This window comes from Zonotrichia albicollis, chromosome 3 (assembly GCF_047830755.1).
Source record: "Zonotrichia albicollis isolate bZonAlb1 chromosome 3, bZonAlb1.hap1, whole genome shotgun sequence".
Lineage (NCBI taxonomy): Eukaryota > Metazoa > Chordata > Aves > Passeriformes > Passerellidae > Zonotrichia > Zonotrichia albicollis.
In genome coordinates this window covers 51192840-51217089 of record NC_133821.1, presented here as the reverse complement: position 1 = coordinate 51217089, position 24250 = coordinate 51192840, and the positions used below count along the sequence as shown (strand labels likewise).

General features: G+C 36.9%; 1 protein-coding gene across 26 annotated transcripts in view; it reads right to left on the bottom strand.

The window, feature by feature from the left end:
* Positions 1 to 24250, bottom strand: part of AFDN (afadin, adherens junction formation factor) — a 115346-nt gene that overhangs the window by 71212 nt on the left and 19884 nt on the right. For 17 of the 26 annotated variants that reach the window (XM_074537387.1, XM_074537401.1, XM_074537409.1 and 14 more), the window contains exons 2-8: positions 10326 to 10521; positions 8685 to 8800; positions 7014 to 7177; positions 6384 to 6544; positions 5252 to 5409; positions 784 to 895; positions 199 to 366 (exon numbers count right to left, since the gene is read on the bottom strand). In XM_074537387.1, coding sequence (XP_074393488.1) covers positions 199 to 366; positions 784 to 895; positions 5252 to 5409; positions 6384 to 6544; positions 7014 to 7177; positions 8685 to 8800; positions 10326 to 10521 — 1075 coding nt within the window. Of the gene's footprint in view, positions 1 to 198; positions 367 to 783; positions 896 to 5251; positions 5410 to 6383; positions 6545 to 7013; positions 7178 to 8684; positions 8801 to 10325; positions 10522 to 23112; positions 23367 to 24250 lie in introns of those variants that run through there. The other 9 variants (XM_074537388.1, XM_074537403.1, XM_074537404.1 and 6 more) reach the window with 2 other exon arrangements.

The window sequence follows — 24250 nt, the reverse complement described above, 5'->3', positions numbered from 1 at the left end:
GATATTACAGCAACATGCACCTCTACCTTTAGAACTGTAACCTCCAATTCAGAATCTGACATCAGAAGAACAACTCATGTGGCACAGACTTCCTGCCACACAGAGTTCCTTATGCTTACAAAGAATGTCTTAGTTTTGAAAAATCCAAATCAATACACAATAATGTAATTTAGCTTATTAGATAGCCAGAATTCTTACCTGGGCTTAATTCTACCAGGTATGGTAGTTTCTCAGGAGGAAGGCAAGAGCCATAGCCAGACCCGTCAACTCTTTCCTTCCCCTTCAATGGCTTTCCATCAGCGATCTTCCTGGTTTTCTTTGGGACATAATCAGGAGGCCGCCTTTTCAACTGAAACACCAGTATTCCTAAAACACAGTATTTATCATCCTTTGAGTCACACTACCACTGCATAAGCACACAACCAACATCTATTAATCTGCAAGTGTCCCATAGGACTACTTTACTAAATTCCTGTCACTTCTTTAGAATAGTTTTAACTTAAAAATCACTACATACAGATTAAAAGCATACTTCAGTGTAGTGAATAATTAAAAAAATTTAGGACAAAACGCAAAACCTTTCTACCACCTAATGGTGTAATAATACAAACCGTGCATAATGAAACAGTAAATAATGCTAATACTCCCTAGTATTTTAAGTGTCTAAAACCAAAACACACCCAAACACACAAAATATCTGTTAGGATTTCTTCCTTTACAGGGGCTCCACAACATGGATTACAATCCAAGGCACAAAAATATCTTAAAAGTTTTTGGACATACCTTTATCACTAGGCCACTCCCTGAATATCTGCAGTGGACACTCATCATCATCAAGAATAGTTTCTTTAGCACCTTTATCATCGGAGTGCTGAGCACCAGGAGGCAGCATGACCTAAAAAAGAATTATCAGTTTTCAGAGCTGTTAGTGGACAATTAGAACATTCAAGGGTATATTCTCTGATAACTTTTTTGCATGTGTTATTTATAACAAGAGATAAGGCCAAAGAATAATTCAGTAACTTGGAATGTATTTTGTTTCCAAGATTTTCTAACACTCCTCTCTCGCCTCCTGCTACAGTTAAATCGCACCTCCTAGAACACCAAGTAAGTCTAAAAAGCAAAGAACAGCAAGTTACACTTAAAGTATGCAAGATCTTCTTTCAGTAAAAAAGTTATTTCAATTTCTCATCAGCTAAGAGAAAAAAAAAAAAATCTGTGGAGATGATAGTCAAAAAACAAAACTGAACTCTCCATTATTATTTCACACACTGGAATCAGCATTTCATTTTGCTAATGCCATTCTGTTGTATGTAACATGTATGTATCTTTACAAAAGACACAGCAAAGACTATGTTACACCTGCTGCATCCTTGTCTTACCCAAAATTTACCTGTTCTACACAAGGGACTAAGGGCACAACTGGAGCATTTCACACAACTGCCCTCATGCTGCCTAGCTCTAAGGAAGAAACAAAACCAAGAATACTTTTGAAAGAGAACTGCAGACTGTTGCTACCTTTTACAGCTATATCCTTACAAGGCAGAGGAAGGGGGAAATTTTGATTCATGAAATCTGATCTTAGAGGAGACACAGCCTGTAATTTCATGCATTACTGCTCCCCACAGAGATCAAGAAAAAGTAACAATGACAGGCAGTATTACAGTTATTAAAGACAGATCTTTCAAAGCTGAATCAAAAAATAAAATAAAATATGTTGTACTCCCACACTTGCAATCCTAATAATGTTATTTAAATTCATAGACAGTTCTATTTTAAACAAACTACTCCAAATTATTCCCATCTCTGAACTATGACCAAGGTAAGACCTTCTGAAGTGATGTAGCCATTGGCTACAGCATCCTACTACACTGCAGCCCTCTAGAGACTTTGCACTCTCATTTGTTCCCTCCTTTCCACACCCATTTCTGTGTTAACCAAGTTCTCACAGATCTACCTCAAACATCCTTTCATCTTCTTCCAGGCAGGAAACAACTACATTTAAGATTAAAAGTATGCAATCCCTAAACCATTTTCTATGCAAAACATGGCTAAACATAGGACTAATTAAATTATCTTTAATTAGATTTTCAAATAGACAAGGTATTATAAAAGAAGGAAAACATTAAAATGTATAAACCAGAGGGAAACAGAAACACATCTACACTCAAACCTTATCCTGCTAAACTGCTCTATTTCGCATCTCAGATTTTAAAAACAATTACACATACAGGATAATTAGGGTAACACTGCGTTTCAAGCTATGTTCAAGAAGCAACAATCTTAAAATTCCAAAGCCCTTGAGACAGAAGGTAGCTAGTTACAAAGCACGAAATACATGCAATACCTGGACCTGACCAATACTGGACTGGGAAGGAAACCAAAGAAAAACCAAATGCAGTGAAACATGCAGAAAATACAAGCTAAGAAATTTAAATGAAGACCACAGCAACTTCAGACTTTCATAACATTTGTTGGAATAAACAAGTAAGAGAAGGCATGTATTTGAGTATTAAGCCTCCTGTGATAACTAAAGATCAAATTATCAGATCCATCCTTAAAAAAAGTCTCACATGAGAACACTCCATGCTGCAACAGGTTTTCAATAAGCTCTTCTGTAATTTTAATGTTTAAGTAAAAACCCTCATATCTGTAGTATATTTGAGTATATCTGCTTATCATGATTAATCTACAGTTTTCCTTACAAGCTAGGAATGCAGGCTCTGTGCATGCCCCTACTAAAACAAACCAAAAAACAAACTCCAAAAAAAAGAAAACCTAGGAAAACAACAGCAACAACACCACAAAAAAACCTACAAAATCCCCCAATGGATCTTGCTAAAATACTTACTGTCTCATGTCTGTAATGACTACTTAAAAAAACCCAACAAAACTACTCACCATTAAATGCATATTTTTGCTTGACATTACAAGAAGTTATTTATGCCTTACCCTCAAGTAAAAAAATAAGTGCATGCTAAAAACAAAAGTCTAATCAAGATTCTGCTTTCAAGAGTTAACTGGTTTGCTGCATGCCTGGAGTCTAATGCCCCGAGTGAATATGCACAGGTAGCTTGGAAGACTGTCTAATTAATTTGACATCTTCAGAGAAGTGCAGTGAACCCCACATTACTCAGGGAAACTCAAACCAAGCAAACTGAAACAAACAAAACACACACACTGGAACAAACTGGTGTCTACTTGCTTATACAAAAAAGCACTTTAGAACCAGGAAAAAAGGTACAGCCTGATACACTGCAAACCAATGTATGAAAGCAGACAACCAAAAGGAAAATGCCATTTACAATAAAAGTTGTCAAAAATGTTATGAAAAAGTCTTACAATGTTTATCTTTCAACTGAAACTTCAGGAGTGATCTTTATTACAGGTACTTATACAGCCTTATAATGGTCTTGTCCTGTAACTTAAAATTCATCTTAATAATTAAGTAAATGCCAACTGCTTAAATCTTCAGAGAAGACACTGTACCTGGCACTCAAAGAGGACAAAATGTTTCAAAACCCCAACCAGTAAGAAACTGAACTTGTATGTTCCACTGATAACAGCTGAACTTAGCAAAATGTAAAAAATAAGAAAATATGCAAGACCTGTCTAACACAGAGCACCATAAAGTGCCAGAAGAACAGGGGCAAAAGCCAAACCAGGGACAGAGAACAGCTGTGAGACTTCAGTATAAAGGGAGTGCCATTGGATAAATTTAGTGGTGAATTTCTGAGTTTCCAAAAAAGACAACAGTGATTAAAGACACATCAGGCTAATTCTTGGGTATTTTCATGTTTCAAGCAAGGAAAGCAGCTTTATAAAACATCAGGAAAAAAGTAGATTTTAAAATCTAGATTTAAAATACTCAACTTGATGAATAAAAGAAGAATTAACATATTAAAAGCCAAGCATTGTATCAGCAGAGGATGGCCAAGCAGATTTTAGCCAGCTACAACAACTTACTGTGAGCAAATAAGGTCTCCTATATGTAAGAGTTATTGAAGCAGATCTGCTATTGGTCAGGGCAGACCATTCTTGTATGTCAAATGTAAACATAAGCACACAACTGACATCAGTTCAGACACACTGTATGAAGATGTGCTACTTAGGAAACACAAAATATTTTCCAGAAGTACTTCCCAAAAAACTAATATAAAAAACATTTTTTTTGCAGCAATGACTTCATTAACCTTTGCCAAGATCAAAGCAAGGTTCCTCAGACTATTTTCTACATTAAACATCCCCACACAAGATCAGAAAAGAGGATCTAAGGGGGAGCACCACCATTACAAAAAGAATAACTTTCAATAGTTTCCTGGGTAAAGGTGCAATTAGTCCAATAAATTCCCTAATACTCAAAGATTTTTTAATTTTTTAGTTCAGGCATCATAAGTCTGAACTAAGCAGAATGAAGTAAAACTATCTTCCAAATTTAGTCTCAGTGTCTCTGCTGTAGCCCATGATTCTCCCAAACCACCATAGTATTGTAAGAAACAAAACTTTTTTCCCATTTTTCCAACATTTTAAGGAGCAAAAATGCAAGTTTATTAGACACGTCATAGCCAAAAATGTAATCAAAGACTGAACTCAAAAAATATTGTTTTCAAGCCTCGCTGTTCTCCCTGAGAGGACAACATGGTCAGAAGTTTGTAATCTTTAATCAGTACTACCCATGGGACTTTTTGATTAAAGCCACATCTCTAAGAAATAACAATTCTACGCAATTCGTTTAGAATTCCTAACATAATTAAATTCTGAAATTAAGAGCGTCCCTTTAATCTTTTCTGATTTGTAGTGAGGGTCAGCTACCACTGCAAGGTTTAAGGAAACAGCACACAACATACACCTTTTACAACCTCAGCACTTCCCCTTCAGAGAGGACACACTTAGTTCAGGGAAATAGTTTTGTGCACAGATTTAGGTATCCACAGGATGAACTATTAGCTTATACATCTGTGAATCACCAGAACATTTAGTGGTATAAAACCCATAAAAATGCCCAATGAAGAAATATGTCATTTTCAGTACTAATGTTTTCCTGTACAGCAAGCAAAACAAGTGGAAGATTAAAGTTTTACAAACAAAAAATCTGATATGTCACTTCACAATTCTTGAGGCTGTTAGATATTGGGGGGGGAATTTAGTCACAGAACTATCTGAGTCATTCTATTTAGCTTGGAAGTTACTGCAAGAAAAAAAAAAAAACAATCAAACTTGAAATGTGAGAAATTGTGTTTTAGAAACTTACACGAGCAATACAATAATCCTTGGGATTTTCTTTTTCCAGGCCATATTTTTCCAGCGCTTCAATAACTGCAAAGTCTGCAGTATCTGTAGTGGACAGCAGGATTGTCTTGTACGGTATATTTGGTTTTAAACTGTCTGCATAAATTCTCAGCGTCCCACCTTGGAAACCAAATGGAATTAACAATGCAACCACAGAATAAAATGACAGACATGAAGTAATTCATTATGTTTCTAACAGAATATAAGAACAAACCCTTTCAGAAATAACTTCATTATTCTACTAATAAAAGAAAAATTATGTAATATCCCCAAAATAGATTTATCTCTCCACTGGTAAAAATCTCCAGTGATATTTCTGTAATTTATCTAATGAAGTGTTTTCCTAATGTTTCACCATGCTTAGTATTGCATGAAGTTAAAATGAAATAATGTCAATGACTGGTTGATGAACAGACCTTTACCATCTTGTCAGGAAGTCTGTGCTGACCTCCCCTTTCTTTAACAAGCCCATTTAAGATTTCCTTCAGGACAATGCTCTCTACACCTCTAACTCTTTCTTCACTCCTCTTCCATGAACAGAAAATAATTTCAGATTTTAGCAGTTCTAACATAGCTTCACTTGTTGTTTTCTAATGGTGTATATACAATCATTGTTATGTCCCCATTGCATGAATGAGAAATACTTAATCACTATTATTCACAAGATCTACCAGAATCCTTTAGGCAGAACAATCAGTCCTTTACATCCTTTATTTACACTACTGATTGAATTTTCCATCAGGTCATTCAGCTCATTCTTAGTACAAGGAATGTCAGTTATCTCAGCCAACCTCCTCAGTTTGCCAGGCTAAGTCCATCCTTCCTTTTTCCCAGTTTAGCACTACTGTTAGCAAGTTCAATGAGCACACTCTCTCTCAATCTGCCCACCACTGAAAGCTTTGACTTGTACTCACAATGGAACATCCCCCTGTGGAATCCTACCTTCACAAACCCTTTGTTCAGTTACACACCAGATAAACTAGCCAAGTGCAAAAAACGTGGAGAAAGCAAAAGTCAAATTTACAGGAGTTGCTGGCCTTAAGAATATTCTCTTAGTAAAATGTTTATAACTTGAGCAGAAGAACTTCAACTACCTGAGTCTGGCCTGCCATCAGAACTGCGAAACTCCTGCATTCTCTTCTCTAGTTTTTGCTGTCGTCGCCGTTTCATAACCACCTCAGGATTGGATATTGTGCGAGTGAAGCTGGTCTCAGGCATATCTTTGTAAACCTCAGCTGCAAGGCGAAAATTCTCACTGCCAAGTTAGTTTAAATAAAAAGAATGTCATTAAGAGCTTAAAAGAGAAACATCTTTATTATTTCACATAGGATAAAAAAGCAACAGGATTCATAGACAGGAGCTCATTTAAGTTATTGTAAGATGGTTTCTACATTAATTTCACTTTTGCTACTTTTACTACATAGTTACTGCTGTTCATGTACCCATGCTCACCTGATATAAATTTAAGGACTACTAGCTGCTAGTTTTTAAAGAAAACAAGAAGTCTTCTACCTCTTAAACACAGGGACAGGAGGAAAGACATTAAAGAAACTTTACATAACTAACTTTATTATGATTTACTTTACTAACTTTATTATGATTTCCAATACTGCAGAGCATGGGAAAGCTGAGTTAGCATGTGTTTGCATGTCACACTTTCTTTTGCAAATGCACTTAAAAACAACTATGATTTAAGTTTTAAAAAATAAGTTAAAGCCACTTACATATCATCCCCATGAAGAAGTCTGTCATCTTTATCTGACGCTTGTCGCAATGCCTCTTTTTCACGCCTCTTTTTTTCCTTTTTTTCTTTTTTTGAGAGAGTTCGCTTGAAATTCTGAATTACTCCCTCTTTTTCTTGTTTTTCAGGCCCATTACTCTGAGCTTTCTGAAATAAATGAGTTTAAAACAGCTTCCATCAATTTCAATCCAAAGAAAAGTTAGCATTGATTTTAACTTTGCAGATGAACCTGTTTAAGACACAGTATCACTGACCCAAAGCCAACACTCCATTACACAGCGATGGGAATAATGCTCTCAAGGGAAACACAGAGAAGGCAAATATAATGTCACATTCCCAAGAAGGTACGAACTAATTGTACCCAACCAAGTGAATGAACTGCAGATTTTTACATAAATAATGCCTGCTATCTACTTGGCCTCAAAAGATTAACTGAAGCTGCAAAAGAAATTTTTGCTTCTGAGTAAAAATACTCTGTAACAGTGCTGTGCTTAATCTGCTTTCAAGGCAACTGTGTTGGAGCACCAGATAAGGATAAACTGCAGAAGGAAAAACATTACAGAAGACTTTTCCCCAGTGGTATGTTTTTCCAAGTTGTCATTCCAGCATCATCTTCTTCAATTCCTGCTCCTTGCATACACATGATACCTGTAATCCTAGGCTCATTTGCCTTCTGTAAAGATTACAGAGCATGAGAGAAAGAAGATGCAGATTTTCTCATTTCTATCAGGAAGCAAAGAACATAGAGAAGGAAGATTGCAAATCACTTAATTCAATTAATAGGAATAGCAGGGTTGGTACATGTAGTGCAAGGCATCATTAACTTTCCCTTCTGCCCTGTAACATGGATGTATCCTGTAGTCAAATGCCCAGTACAGGCTCACATCCCTATACCTAAAGCACTTCTAAAATTAACAAGCTCTAGATCCAAAAGCAAAGGAAATTTAGTGCTCAGCACAAGATCAAAAACTCGCCTTAAGATAGCCCACACTGAATAGCATGTTTTCCATAGCTATAGGCAAACAAGCTACATATAATATATATAATTATATGACTTCAGGAACCAAAGTCTAATCTAATTTAATGTTTAAATTGCTAATATTAAAGCAAATTTTTGTACAGCTGATGTTGGCAGCTCATTCATTTTGCAATTGTAAGAGAAAAAAATAATCAAAAACCAAAAAAGCAAAACCAACCCAAATCAAAAAACCCTGCACAAAAGGAAAAAGTCTTCCATCATTTTTTTCAAGAAAGAGAATGTTACCTAAGGAGGTAATAATTTTTAGCTCTTTACACCCCCTGGCACTCCCTTTTAAAAGCTTTGCAAGAGACAGGATTACCTCCTGGTATGCGGCACCATATACTATTTGAGGTATTTTTCAAGTCATCATAATAGAACAAAGCAAGCTTTAAGTTCTCTAGGCATGCTCCAGTACTAGACAGCTACATGGGTCACAGCCATCTAAAGATAACAAAAGAGCTGTGTCGCAAAGATGCACTTCAAGTATTTAAAAATACTTGCTCCAGATATTGAAGGTCATGAGCAGCAGTTGTTTTCAGGAATTAGAAAAGTGAAAGTTATGTTTTCCTATATAACCAAACCCCAGAGATTTCAAAAGTGTTGTTAGCACTAGCATGCTCTGTAGAGACTCACCTTTGGAGGAAGTGTATCATTTTCATTCTTGAGGACAAACCTTCCCTCGCGATCATCTTTGTTCCAGTTTAACTGCACAACAAGAGGTTTCTCATCCACATCTAATCTTCTTTCTTCTTCAAAAAAATGAAAAGCAGAAACAATTACTTGGTATCTCAAGAGCAAAGATAGTTTGAAGTAAGTTAAGCTTTCAATAAAACCAAAAGGTTTGCTTAACAGAACACATCAGTTGATGTTTCCCTCTTAAGTACAGGGACAGAAAGCAAGCTTGGGAATGTAGAATTAATTGCATGTCTCCTTTCCAGCAAAAAGCCCAAGTGTTCCATCTATCTACATAAGCTAAATGTCCCCATAAAGTAGTCACACATAACTCCTTTATCAGAACTAAGTCTTGGAACACAACATTACCACTCTGGAGGGTAAGTCAGATTTAGAGTTGAAATGCTTAGCACTTTGTAACATCCTGGGCCTTGTAAATACTCATTTTTCTTGTTTTAAATTTACTTTTAAATTTACTTTTTAAAGTAGACCACAGTCTGGTTGCAGCCCAAAAATACTATCCTAAAAAGACTGCACAAAAATAAACAAGATTACAAAATTTAAACAATAAAACAAATCAAAAGCCCCCACGACATTATTCAGGTCCAAGACAAAATTTCATTTCGAGTATTACATCTATTTTAAGTATATGGAAAAACAACTGACAGAGTGGTTAAAAAACTTAAGCAAGTCTTGCCATTTGACTTTCCCTTTGAAAAGGAGGAGACAGTACACATGCCCAGGAAAACAACAATGTCTTTGTGGTTATTTTGTTCAGTAAGAAACACTCCTATTGACCTTGTATGCCTCAATCATCTTTTAAAAATCAGGAACTTGTTCCGCAAAGAAAACAATTTCATTTTGACTATAGGTACAGCACTAACAGACTTTTAAAGAAATCTAAAGCAGAAAAAAAAAATATTTTCAGTCGTTCAAATGCAGTATTTAAGGTTGTTCAAGAACTTGTGTATACTTCTTAAGAACAAAAATAAAAAACACAACCAAAAGATTGTTTCTCTTTTATCTGTCCCCACCCCCACCACCCACACTATCACCTTCTGATCTGAAAGAGACAAATTTTAGCAGTACCAAAGACTATTTAAATATCCAAGTTCTCCACAGGTAACATCAGAGGATCTGTTTAAGAAACAGTGGCTTCAAACAATATTAAGCTGAACTTCCCCCAGTTCAGCAGTAAAAGAACATGAGTTACAAGATTACCATCACAGGCCCACAATGTCAAAGAACACAAGGTGTACTCTCAACTGGTCAATTTAACAATCCTAGTCTGCCATTATAAATTTAGTCTTTACCTACTAATCCTAAAAATAGCAACTCTCTCACAAATGTCAACACACTAACAGGAAGTCAATCACAGCATGTTACAAATCATAATCAAATTTTACATTAACTGCAGGCCTAGTATGTATAATCAGGTTTTGAAAACCACTCCCCAAAAACAATTAATAGCAACATATTTAAGAATAAAAAACCCAAGTCTCATGTGGTTCAGAAACTGATGGCAAATATAAAGATACTTTGGCTGGGAGTAGATATAATGGTGGTGAGGATGCAGGAAGGACTTTATGAACAAATACAAACCTCCGCTGACATGCACTTCATAAAGTGAGTATTTAGGGGATGACAACATTCGCATGTCTGGTCGAAACTTCTCTGCAAGAGTTTCTATGACATCTTGAGTTGTGGCAGTACTGGAGACACGGATACATTTTGTTGCAAAATTTCCAGCTGCTTTGTCTTGAAAGTAGAATCTCATTACTCCATGAAACTCAAGATCCTGTAAAGAAATAAAAATACAAATCTGAGTGCTGGCTAACATTTATAAGGTTCAGAGTTCTCTTATTATTTGTTACAAATTTATTATGAAAATATCAGACCTCCAAATATTACACTGGTTTTCAAAATTTTCATAACAGTAGAATTAAAAGCCAGGAAACTATAAACTTGAAAAGCTATCCTGCAAAAAGAAATTAAGGACTATCTATTATTGAAAATACTGAAGTTGAATCTTTTAAGTATTCCAATTTACAACTATATTCAGGAGAATTAATAAAACCTCTTTTCTAAAACCTAGAGACATCCTGAAGACTAACTGAGAATAGGCCCCTGCAAGCCAAGTCTGTAAAAGTACATGCTCAAGGAACCGCAGCGTGTCTTCATGAGAACAGCTTGCTGTCACAGAACTCACAGGATCATCTTTTCTCTCCTGTTTTCACCCCTTCATGCACTCCTGTCTCATGGTGGCATCTGTTTGTCCCAGAAGCAGCCTTTTAAGGAAGCTAAACCATTTGATTTGCTTGTACTTTTTATTTTAAGAAAGGTTACTCTTTGGTACAGCTCCCTAAGCACTGTGTGAGGGAAAAAAGCTTCAGCACCAACACGAGGTGAAGAAAGGGACTGCAGCTGTCAGCCAGGTGGCTACACTACAACTGCAAAGGGAATTTGTTCAAACTATTGTAACTTCACATCCTCAAGTGATTTCCTTTGCCACTGGAGCCTATGCTCTAGTGCAGCACACCAAACCTCAGGAGGATACGGTCTGCTTATGCTACTCCACTACCAGTCTGAATAACAACTCCAAATCCAAATTTTAGTTCCCCAGTGGTCTCCACCTGGCCAACTTTTGCCCCTTGTATAAATCCCCTTGCAGTCATGGGGCCCTGCATTCAAGGGAAATCAAGGAGATTCAAGTCTCCAGCTGACTTTGTCAAGTTTACTCTACAGTTTAATAATCACTGCTCCTGTCTTCACTATCCAGAGGCTTTGAAATAGGCAAATCCTTAGGTGTTGAGCACAGCGAGATTTTATGCTAGGCACAGCCCTTTCCAGTACTACATCTGATCACAGGACACGCATTACAATGCTTCTTTGAACAGCAAAGAATCAAGATATTTACTTTAGCTACTCTATCATTCAGAAGACCTTTGCAAAAAGAAATGAAAAAATAAGAATATTTAAAAAGGAATTAAGAAGTCAAATAATCTACACTTACACAAACATCTGTGTCACCTAGATACATGCAGAAATAAGAACTGTTCTTCTCAGGATATTCCCAAGCCTGCACCAACACAGCAGTCCAATGAAATGCACCATGGACCTCGACAATGGCCAATTGTGTTTTATTCTCTGTTGTTATCTGAACAATTTACAGAATTAATCTTTCTGAGCCTGCACTGCTGTTCCCACAGAACTATGTATTGTACTTAGCAATACAGTGTTCCTTCCTGCAAGAAGTTGCAGTTTCCACATTCCTCACTCCAGCTAACTCCCACCTCTACATACACTCTGAATTTAACTGCAGTTTATACCACCACGGGTATAATTCTTCAGCTGTGAACATTTTTGTAACAGCTACTACTCACCTCTCAAAAGTATCCTGACTACTTCATTTCTTGTCTTTAATTATATATATCGAATTATTAACTAATTATCCATACAAGGACTTACCCCTCTCATGCAGAAGGCTACTAAATGACTTCTGGAAATCCTAGCTATCATAGAGAATTGGAGCTTGCCTTACAGGTGCCCTTGGTAACTCCTTCCATGAGTTCCAAAAGGTCTGAAGCACAGCTTCTCTTCTAAGTCCTGCTGACCTTTCCACAGGATGTTATAACAAACACCACGTGTCCATGAATTCTGTAAGTTAATGCAGTTTCTTCTCACACAGAAAGAACATCAGTGAACACCCTTTGTAATACTGGTTTCACAGTGCATTTGCATCCAACGACCTGAAGGTGTCCACCTAACAGAGCCATTAGAGACCACTTAGAAAATTATCTCATCCCTCACTTCCTTCAGTTATTGGACGAAGATTCTCTAGTTCTACTAACTTGCTTTCCTGCCTTTTTCTCTCTTAACAAATGCTGACTTGAAAGCATTCCTCAATTTTTTATATTTTTTTTCTATCTCATGCTTTTATATTCTACTTATCAGATTTTACATCCTTACAATTTTCCTCATTTGGATACTATTTCAGCTTTCTAGTAATTGTCTTTGCCCGATGTTCAGTCATGCCAGCTTCCTTTCACACTTCCCTCGATAGCTGGCATGCTTTTGGTCTGTACCTCCAGCACAGCACCTTTAACTCCCAGCAGGCACAGGCACTTGGCTACTTACTTGCCCCTTTTAGCTTTATCAAGCCTTCCTAGGGCAGGTGTGCTGCATCTCCAACTGGCTTGGGAAATTCTGTACTTTTTGCAAGAATCTAAGCATGTCATGATCTCTAGAAAGCAGAGCATTCTCACAGGTAATATTCCAAGCCACGTTCCATGCACACTTTTGTAAAGATTTGGTTTAAATGGTTGCCTCTCCTGCCAATACTCCTTAACCGTGACAATTCACAAAACGGCCACAGTATTTTTATAATCGATTTTAAGTTTCAATCCACTTGTTTGATCGTTGCAAAAGACAACACAAAAGCCTTCTGCAGAAGGATCATGAAGCACAATCATGTCTCACTTAGAACACTTATTTCCCTTTATACAAGGGAAATAAATGTTCTAAATGAGACCCCATCTCACCCCACCACCATCTCAAGGTACTGCTGAAGCAAGAATTTTAAAAGAGAAAAATGAGCACATTCCTAATCTTTTCCATGAAGTATGTACTGTGTGAGTACATAATGAGATAAGATTCAAGTAGCTTTTTTTCAAAGGTTTTTTTGTTTGTTTGTTTTGTTTGTTTTTTTTTTTTAGGGAGAGCAGATTATTTTACTGAGGACACATTCTACTGCCAAGTAGCCATGCTTTTAATCTGCAGATTTCTTAACAACACAGTACAGACTGAAGAGCAAAGGTCCATTCAGAGAAGATGTAAGAAACAATCCAGGAAGCTTTCTAAACTACCATGTTGTTTGTTGTTGTTGTTAATATTAGCAATATCAATAATATCGCAAGTTACAACTTATTTCTACCTCCAGGTACTAACAAAGCAGATGAGACAAAAGTGTATTCTGAATTCTCAAGATACAATGTCTGTATAAGCAAGTTTTGTTTTTATTTTCCAAAATGAAGTAATGTGTTTTTCTAATATTGGCATTTGAAAACCTGGATATAAAAACAACTGAGTGCAGTGACCACTGACTGTCCATTATCCCCCAATCTCTTCTACAGCAGCTTCTCAAGCTGTGTCTCCCCAAACCATGTCCTTGTCCCCTCCCCTCTACTTTTTCCAAAGTTTTCTTCTAAAAAAAAAAAAAAACAACTGCACGACAGCATCACAATCTTCTATCATTTCTCCATATAAAAATCATTTTAATGTTTATTTCCATTACATTCCAAACTGTACCTTGGGGCATTGCTTGGACTATTACAGATTTAAATAAAAGTATTTGATGACATGGAAGAAATTGGTTTCACATTTCAAAAAAATCAGGAAATAGGAGACCAAAAAACCCAAAAAGATCCCTTCTAGTCTTCATCATTTTTTGATATCGTGTTTGTGTGTGTGTATAGCTGCAGTTCAAGCCACATTTAACTTTGCAGCCACATGCTTAGCAGATAAATCCCAACTGCACAGAAACAGATGCCACCACTCACACTCAGACAACAAGGCAGGCACTGCACTTAAATTTCCACTCTCCACTCTAACTCTGCATTAAAGTGTTTATTTTTCAGAGTTTTGTGTTTCATCCTCAAACTCATTCACAACTGAATTTCTCTGTCAAGAATGCTAGGCACATTCACTGCAGTTTCCATGTCAGGAAAAGAGGCTGAAGAACAAAAATTGCTTGTCCTAAACCACGTAGATACTTCTGTATCTATTATTCCCTGATATATTCTTGTAAGCAAAGGAATCTCCCCAAAACACTTACAAATCTCTTGAAACTCTCTATCTTTCTCCAAAGATAAGAACTGTCATTTATCAAAAAGAAATGAAACTGTTTTCTGGATGTCAAGAGTGACTGATTGCTTAAGCGTATAAACACTCCTAAATTCCTCTCAGGAGTTTATATGCATGATAAGCAATTTAAGCAATCTAATATCGATCACATTTGGTATTTTGTGTATCTGCAGTACAAGTTCATGGATCATGCAGGAATGCAAGGATACAGACCAGTCTTCAGCCACACAAGTACAGTCAATTTTCACAAAATTTTAATTCTGATCATCTAGTCCGCAAAACATATTTTGGAGATCATACAGCGAAAGTCAGCTTTTTAGGCCTTTCAAATAATAAAGGCAACTTTCCTCAAATACAAAGCATAATTATTCATTTTTATTATTATCAAATGAAGTTATGGTAGTTTCCAAAAACATATCCTACTCAAAAGGTTTCAACTTACATAATAGTTTCCAGTTAAGCATTGTTTCCCTGTTTTACAAACAAAAGTAAGCTGCACCTCCTCTTCATTAGGCACTAAGGAAAGAGTTCATAGAAGCATTTCAAATACCTAGTTATGACTTTCTGCATAAAGTCAATGACAGGCAGGAACTGCTTTAAAACCAATGGAACAAATGTTCTAAAAATGTGTCTTCAGAAAACAAAAATACAAACACACAAAAGCATCAGAATGAAACACCTGAAACACTTTCATAAAGTGAAACCACTTCATAATTCTACAAAATCTTGTGAAAAGCTTCCATTAAACATTCTTAGAAAACATCTGCCTTCTCCATGCTATCACTCTCCTCTGACATTCCCCTTGAGGACCTCAGACCATCATTAAATGAAAAGGAGCACTACAAAAGCAGGAAGCAAACAAACTTTAATACATAATGAAGTCAGTCACACAGAGCACCCAAGTCACATCTTCTTAAAACTGAAGATGTGAGGCATAAGTTATCATATAAATTCTCTCCAATTTTTTCCATGAGGCTTCACAAAAGTGACTCTGGTTTCTCAAAACAGTTTGATCTTTAAATCTAGTTCCCAGTTACTTACTGTCAAGGGTGGATTTCTGCTTTAAAGCAGTAAAGCATTATTACTTTAATGAGTAATAATCAAGATCACTCATTTGAAGTTATGCTACAGAGAAATCCAAGTAAGTAAAGGATGGAGGGAAGAGCATCTGAAGCTCCCCTCTCCAATTACAGAGTGGTTATATATACATGTGAAAAGTGTTAATAATTATGGAAGGCAAAGGTGTTTAATACTTTGGCAATCCAAAACAAAGAAAATCCCCACCAAAAAAAAAAAAATCACGTCCAAACCTCTCTTTCTGCCAATCATCCCATGCTTTTTACACAAGAATATAGTAGTCAAGAAGGTTTATGGAAAACAAGTAGTAAGAGATAAAAAGACTGCACTGTACATGAAGCTCAGAAAAAGCCTGCAATGTGACACAATGGGACTTGCAGCAGGGAAACCTGAACTTCCTGAAGAATCTGAGAAGCTTCTGCAAACAAAACAGTAATATCCAGGAGCCATAACCTACAGCCATGCTCACATGAGAAAGGAAACCCCTGCTTTAAAGTGTCAGAGATAATGAGAGTATTCATCACAATATGTAGGGCACAGCAATGAATGAGATCAAACCACTGCTCCCACAAGCCAGCAAAGAATAGCTATAGGCTGTTAAAACTCCTATCCCACCTGTATGCATCACATAACACTACATACTTCAATACTTAAAGAGTATTACACATTACCCATTCTGTAAACTATTCACTCTCTGGAGCAGCAGAGAATATACAAGCTTCCCTTCAGAAATCCTCATCTGCACCCCCTCCAAGAGGCTTTGATCTCTTTCAGCTGCATTGATAACACCGTTTGCCTCGCAAGCACATTCTGCATGACTGCATCTAGAAAATACCGAAATCCAGTACTAAGAACATCACATCTTTCTTCGTGCCCCATTCAAATTCTGCAAGCAAAAATCTACAGAGAACTAAGCTGCAATTACTATTCAGGTACATGTGCTTGCTGCTCAGGAGTTTTGCTAATAGAATATAAATAACAATAAAACAAATCCACAGTGCAAAAAGCAGAATTAAAGCACATATAAGTTGCTTTCAAATGAATTCGGGTCACAATATTGATAGAACAGGTCAGCATAACAACAGTATTACCACTGCAGAATATTCTGAAACATTCATATAAATGCCTTTGTATCTGACCTGTTGTCAGTCTTCACAGTAAAATGGAATTGCTTCCTTTGCCTCTCCAAAAGCCATATGTACGCAACAAATCTGTGGAATTCTAACGAGTACAAGAATATTTAAAAAAAAAAGTTCTATGATATTTTAAAGCCCATTTAAATCAGTAAGGCAATAAGCACTGTGAAATTACATGAGGGTGAGGTTTCTAGCACTCATTCCCAATTCTAGCACTCAATTCCAATAATGACCCGACTTGAAACTTGAGGACAGACAATACTATTAAAAAGGAATTTCAAATAGTTGGGGTGTTTTTTTTTAAATCCTGGTAACTGTTATAAACTGTTTCTTGTGTAAAAAAGAAACACAATGTTCCTGTTAAACTACAGTTTTTGAGTTAAATTCAAAAAGTGCAGCTTCATGATAAAAGACTACATTTAATCTAACAGAAGAAAGGAAGGACAATACAGATGAAAAAACAGCTCCTATAAAAAAATAATTTTCATCAGCTTTACTTCCTCTTCCAAACCTCTGACACCTGGATCAACAAAGACTTTCCACTATAGAATGACTCATTCTGCCACACTTCAGACACTGTAATGTTCACAGAAGCAGGACCAACAGCTGACCTTTCTGTCAGAGAGAATTACCAATAACCCACAACACGAAGATTATAACTAAGTGAAACCTCCTCTTTATTTTCCTGAGGAAAATTGCATCTTATGAACCAACCCCACTACATTTTGAAACAAAACCTCAAAACCAAAAGATAAGAGATACTACAAACACTTTCACAATATAAATGTAATGCAATGAAGTCAATGCAAAAGCCACTGCACTGTATAACAAACAGTACACAAAATCTTAAACTAAGGCCAAAATTCAAGTCTATAATTATCACATCCAGTACAAAAGGACTAAATTTCATAAATGCAGCTTTAATGCCCATATGAACCCTGAATTATCACACATGTAGATATTTTACTGTATACTTCATATGCATTGTCTCTGCTTCCTGTTGCTTATCTGTCCCCAACAGCAAGACTAATTAACACAAAAACTCTTGGGATTAAACAAACACTATTGTAATTTTCAATATTTTCCTGCTAACTTATATCTCACAGATCAAAAAATTAAATTTCAAAAGAGACCCATCTACACCAGGTAGATGAAGCGGCTCCTACTGACTTAAAAATAAAACAAAACCAGTTGTTTTCAGAGTAGTCTTTTACCAGAGCCACATTCTGTGGTGCCATCAACCCTACTTCATTCTGAATACACCAAAGTTGTCATAGCCTTTTACAAAAGATATTATTACACAAGCAACATGAACTGTCTTCACATAAGATTTATGAGTCGAAAAGCAGCTTTTCATTAAAAATTTAAAAATTTGCCAAGGGCGCTCCTCAAAAGCATGACAGACATTACCTCCCAATCCTTAACTTTCAAACCAGCAGTACTGATCAGCAAAATCAGCACAGCACTTTGCAACACAGCTGCTGCCTGCCCCCTGCAGGGTGTGCTTTGTTAAGCTGCGGTGGACAGCATTTACACAATCAACCAGAGCACACCCATATCTGTTCTTTGTACAAAATGAAACCTGCAGCCAACTGAAGAAATCAAATAAAAAAATGTTTTCAACAATAAGCACTACCAACAGCTTGGTAACTATTTAATCATTCATCAGCCTGATTACATTCAAAATAAAAATAAAGCTACAGAAGATTAAATCATATCCCCAAGTTAAAACATATCACCAGTTACAAACTATATTAATGCTGGTATCATACAGAGACTCTCCCAACACTCTTATACTGAGGGCCTTGCAGCAACTGTCAACACATACTCTGAAAAAAAATATACCCCACAAAAGCTTGTTAAGAAAGTTGTTATTATTATTATGATTAGGAAAATTGTTTGAAGGCGGTGATGTGACATTAAGGAAACAGAAAAGTGATTGATGTACATCTGTGTATCAAAATACCCTGAAGGTCTCCAACAACAGGAGAGAGGTACAGGCAGAGCACAATCATACCTGAAACCACGTAAAAAGCAAGTCAAAACCAAACAAAGCCTCTTTTGAATTAACATGACATATTTACAAGAGGAAAAATAACAAAGAGCAATGGGCCTCAAATAAAATATTGCTTACCTTTCTACTATTTATTTACAACCTGTTGTGCAACTAAGACAATTGCTAAGGAGCAACACCAGAAAACTTCGAGAAGAATTACAAGTACAGACAATCAATCCCCTGTAACACTTTTCAGATGCATCTTAAAAACCCACTGAAATAAATCAGTTCTCCATACTATTTACTGTGTTAAAAACTGTTTCTTTAGAACAGTTCCATTTAGAGGAAAAGAAACAGGTTATTACACCCACCTCAAACCAAAATACAACAGGAAAATTGAAGGGTGAAAATGAAAGTTCAGGCACTAGAAGTCTGATTTTTCACTGTCATTGCTACTTGCAATGACAATCCCTGTATTTAAAATATCTTCAGACATCAATCAGGCCACAAAAAAGACTGCCCTTACTCACTTTAACATTAAAAGCGCAGACACACAGTCAGCAACAGAAACTCCAGTGCTGCAGAAAGCACTTCCTCATACTGACACACTCATTCCCACCTCCCCTCTCATGCCAGGCACCAGCATCCTGCAGCTGTACAGCAACACGAATAAGGTTAACTCGGAAGATATTTCCCTTCCCTTCATTCAGTGTGCAGGAAATTGTCAGAGCCAGCAGCTGAGGGAAACTCCCCTGCTGGCACCTTGTGTCAGCTTGAAGGAACCATGAAACAGCAACCTCTGCCAAGCTGGACACTTCATTCCCACTTGTGCCCCAGCACCAGCCCGTACCTGCCTGCAGCACGATACACCAGCGGGCTCTCACTGCTTTTTGTCTCAGGCTCCGCTGGCTCGGCCGGGAGCCTTGGCACAGTCAGATAAGCACCAGACCAAAGAAGGCAGCAGAAATGCAGCGGCCCAGCAGAGAGAGACCGGCAGTCCTGATGAGCTGAGTGGAAACTGCAGTTTGTTACAGGAATGGCAAATCTCTCAGATATTTTAAAGACTTAGTCCACAATCACATTTAGATAAATTAGATAAATTTAGATAAATTATTTTCTACAGTCACAAAGTAAAATTTAGAATATTGTAATGTTAAGGCTATTTCTATAACAGGCATACAAACTGTAAGATTCCAGAGTTACATGATAATTTCTCTACAGCTTAAAAAGATTACAGTTTTTCCTCTGAAAAACTGTAATTCTGATTTCCTCATTCCTGATACAGGAATGTCTTAGGAACAGTCTTAAAACCATAAAAAATAACAATACAAGTAGTTGGCAAATTCATCTGTGAAACTACTAAAAGCTGAAAAGATACTTCTTTTTGAGTGAAAACTCAGTATTTCTAACAGAAATGTCAATCTACTTACAGCAGAAAGCTGCACTACAGGAAAAAAACATTTCCACCAGCAATCAAACTCATGAAGCCTGGTTTCTTGTGGCTGTCTTCTGAAAGCTGATCACAGTTTTATTATAGATGGCACAAATAAAATTACTCTTAACATTTCCCTCCCATACAGATTCTCTAGTGACCAGAAGTACATATACTAGTTAGTACAAACTAAATCAAATTTCTTGTCTGTTTCTGACCTCTTACAGTGGCAACTTCACACTCCTGACATAGGCTGAAGATTCAATCAAAGAACCAACAGACCAAATAAAACCCAGATTTGACAAGCTGGTGCCCATTGATAAGCTGTCATGAGCAAATACGTAGAGCAGCTCAGAAACCATGCCCACTTCAACCACCTCACATTCACTTGACAAAACATTCATATTTATTTGCTTTCAGTATAACTTCTATATTTATATAGGAAATAATATAAATAAACTCTCACTACAGGACAAAAAAACCCCGACACCAACAATCCTTTAAATGAACCACTGTCTGGATTAATTTCTTGTTATTAGCACTGCATTTTTACTATTTTAGTATCAGGCTTTAGTATGATGAGGCTATCAAAGGAAACTATAAAAACAGAATCAATTTTACATAATGCAACAAGGGTCATGCCATGTATCTATGCTGACACAGCCAGTAAAGTTTGAGCCAAGTTCTACTCAGTACTGATAAACTTGAATGTGTTAGCCTGGCTTCTCATTCCTGTGGGATGAGCTGGAATCAGCACCGCACAGGGTTAAGACATCCAGCTACACTGTCTGAACCAGAAAGACGCTGGTGCTATCTGATACACAGCATGGAGGAGCTTTGGCAACCAGGCTAATTAGTCAGGAGTCTGAAGTAGGAATGCTAACAAGCCGAACAGAAAAAACAAGCACCTGATTCTCCTGAAGCAGACAAACTGCAGCCCAGAATCTGCATGAAAAAAAATAAAAATAGCCCAAACCTCAAAACTCAACATTCTGATTTAAATACAACCTCTGAGTAGATTTCAAAAAGTTATTTCCCAAGTAAATTACATTAGTCAATCGGGTTTTAAGTAATACTATAACATCAAAATGTACCACTAAATGCAATTTTACTGTAACAAATTCTAGAGAAATGGGGCAAAGGATCTCTTTTTGAACTACTACTGTTTTTCTTCCCTACCTAAAATACTTTCCCCTTTGCTTTTTAAGGGCAAATCAACCACACTTCAGACTATGGAGTATGGATACAAAAACAGCTCTGAAAAAAACCCCAAACTGAAAATCTGCACTGATGACTGAAATTACTGAGATGATCTGTGCCATAGCCAAAGACACACAACCTCTCTGCTTTTATATGCAGCTTTGTCTAGGGCAAACATACACATACACGAGCTAAGACATCCTTCTGGTTACTTCTACCACGCATTCAGAAAAAAAAGATATTCATTCACTACAACCAAACACATTTCAAATTAACACATGAAATTGCCACACAGTTTTCAACATTAGAAAGCATTAACTTGAATACTAAAAAGAAAACACAGGGTTGACATTACAGCTTCCAGACGGGAGAATGCCCCAAAAAGAGTTGTGGTTTTGTTTGTTTGGGGTTTTTTTAATTCAGTAACTCAAAAACTCCTCCAGGAAGCCTCATTTTTATATTTAAAGGAATCAGATAATTTCTTAAAACTTACAAAGCAGTTTTTTAACGTCATTGGTTATCTTAATGTTGGTCATCTTCATGTTGGACTACCAAGGCCACAGACAGTTTGTGGAAAATCCATCCAGTAATTCTAATAGTTTGGTAAAATTCATCTGTTGATAGCCTTCTCTCTGCAAATCCTACTTAAACCTGTTGTATAATCTTTGGCAACAATTTCATCAAGCACTGTGCTTCATGAATGACATTCAGCCTCAGTTAGTTGCATTTAAAAACAACTGCTGACAGCTAAAAAAGGGCTTTCTCTGCAGAAACACCATATACAATAGCTTCATACTGACAGTGGTTTTGTACTCCCTGTTTTGTGACATTTTCTTTTGACTGTTCTCATACTACAAAATCCTCCATTCCAACACAAAAGCTAGCTCAAAGCACTCCCCACCATATAAAAAAGTTTATTCCTAAGGCACCTGCACAACCAAAAACATTACCTTGCTCCTGATTTTACTCCTTCAATGCTCTGTTTACTTTTAGGTTTGAAAGAGAAGATACCACATAGCTATCAAGACAACAATACACTTCAATGTTTTGTACTTGAGCTGGCACCCATCTCACTGAAGAAGGATTTTACATTCCAATTACCACCAACTTCCTTTTCCCCAGTGGGGTTCCACGGTTGCTCCCAATCTACAACAGCGTCTGTTTTGCCAGACTGGAAGCAAGTTCATTGGCTGAAAGGTCCTACTCTCTAAACAGGCTTATCTAACAAGAAAATCTCTATACATGAATACTTTCTTCTTTTATGTATCTTCTATATTATTATTATTATTATTATTACAGAACACGGAAGGCATTAGTCACATAGACGTAGAAATAAATTTCCCAGAAAGTCCCTGACTGTTGATTACTGGATGGCCATCTCACGAGAAAAATTACTCTGTAAATCCTGCTTGTGACAGCAAGGGAAAATATGACATTAAGCTAATCCAATGGCAACTAACATTTCCATTGGAAGGGGCTTTCCTCAACCCTTTCTACCCCCACTCCAGCTGTGTGTCACTATAATTGTTTCAACACAAGCATTTAGGTGAACTCTAATAAGCCAGTTCAGAGAGAAAAGCCCAACAAGAACTAATCCTAGTCTCCCAGCTTCCCTAAGAACTTCACCATGGAGTCACATAAAACCAAAAGCCAGCATAAAGGAGGGATTAAAAAACCCAAACAAACCTGTTCAATTGAAGAAGGGGTGAAGGGAGCACTCTCTTGCAGCTAGAAAGCCATTTTACCAGCTTCAGCTATAAGTATGAAACCTCACCCACGAACTTTTCCCTTGGGTAGCTTTGGCACCCAAAATAAAACCAACAGCAGTAGTTTACAGAGGCAAGGAATGCTTCTGCAGATCCAGAAATCCAACCAATCAGCTGTATGATAGAGGCTGGCTTCCACAGTGGAAATAAACTGGTTATCTGTGGGAATGCAGAAATTTCATCATCCCTGTCTAAACATCTATTTCACTTGCCTGAGGATGAACAAACAAAACACTATGAAAGTAATACAGTATTTGAAACTCACTATAATAGACCTAAAAAAGGCTATTAAAATAAAATCAGACTGTAATTCAATTATTAAACCACTTAACTGAGGAGAACTTTAGCATGGTTTTGTTTTAGTACCAGAGGACATAGCAACTCTCACCTATGAGTAGCACTACACACAAATATACATAGTTCTCTACTGCTTCAACTAAAAGTAACTAAAGGTATCAAATACCAATGTGGCATTATTTTCTATTGTAAAAAGTATTTTCTCGAAACATCAGGAGCCATCAAGTGCAAAGTCCACTAGAGCTCAAATCACCAGCTTCTAACTCTAGCCTCCAAATTTTTTTAAATGTCCTGAGCATAAAAAGGCAAGGGTTCAGCTCAAGCAGGAATGACACAAATGGTACAGGAATTACTCAGCAATGCCAAGAGATCTTTCGCAAAACACTGCTGCATCAGACGTTGTCTGCACACAAACACTGGCAGTTTTTACAGAGTCTCCAAAGTCCTACAGAGACCACAGTAGCACCATTCCAACAAAACAAGCCAGAGGAGAGGAAACAAAATTATTAAAAGGCAATGAGATTTTAAAAAGCAGACAATTAACAAAGTCAGTTCAGAGACAGGGTGGGCTACACATGTTTAAAAAGCTCACTTAGATCTGCTAAAGGTAACGTTTCATTGTGCCACCAGTCATTAAAACAGAGAAGCACTCAAAAGCTGAACTATGGGTGTAAAAAGCCACTTTCTTTCTGTAACTGCAGTATTCCATAACTGCAGGGCCACTGTATTTCCCTTTTTTCCTACTGCTTCACAGTCTCTTA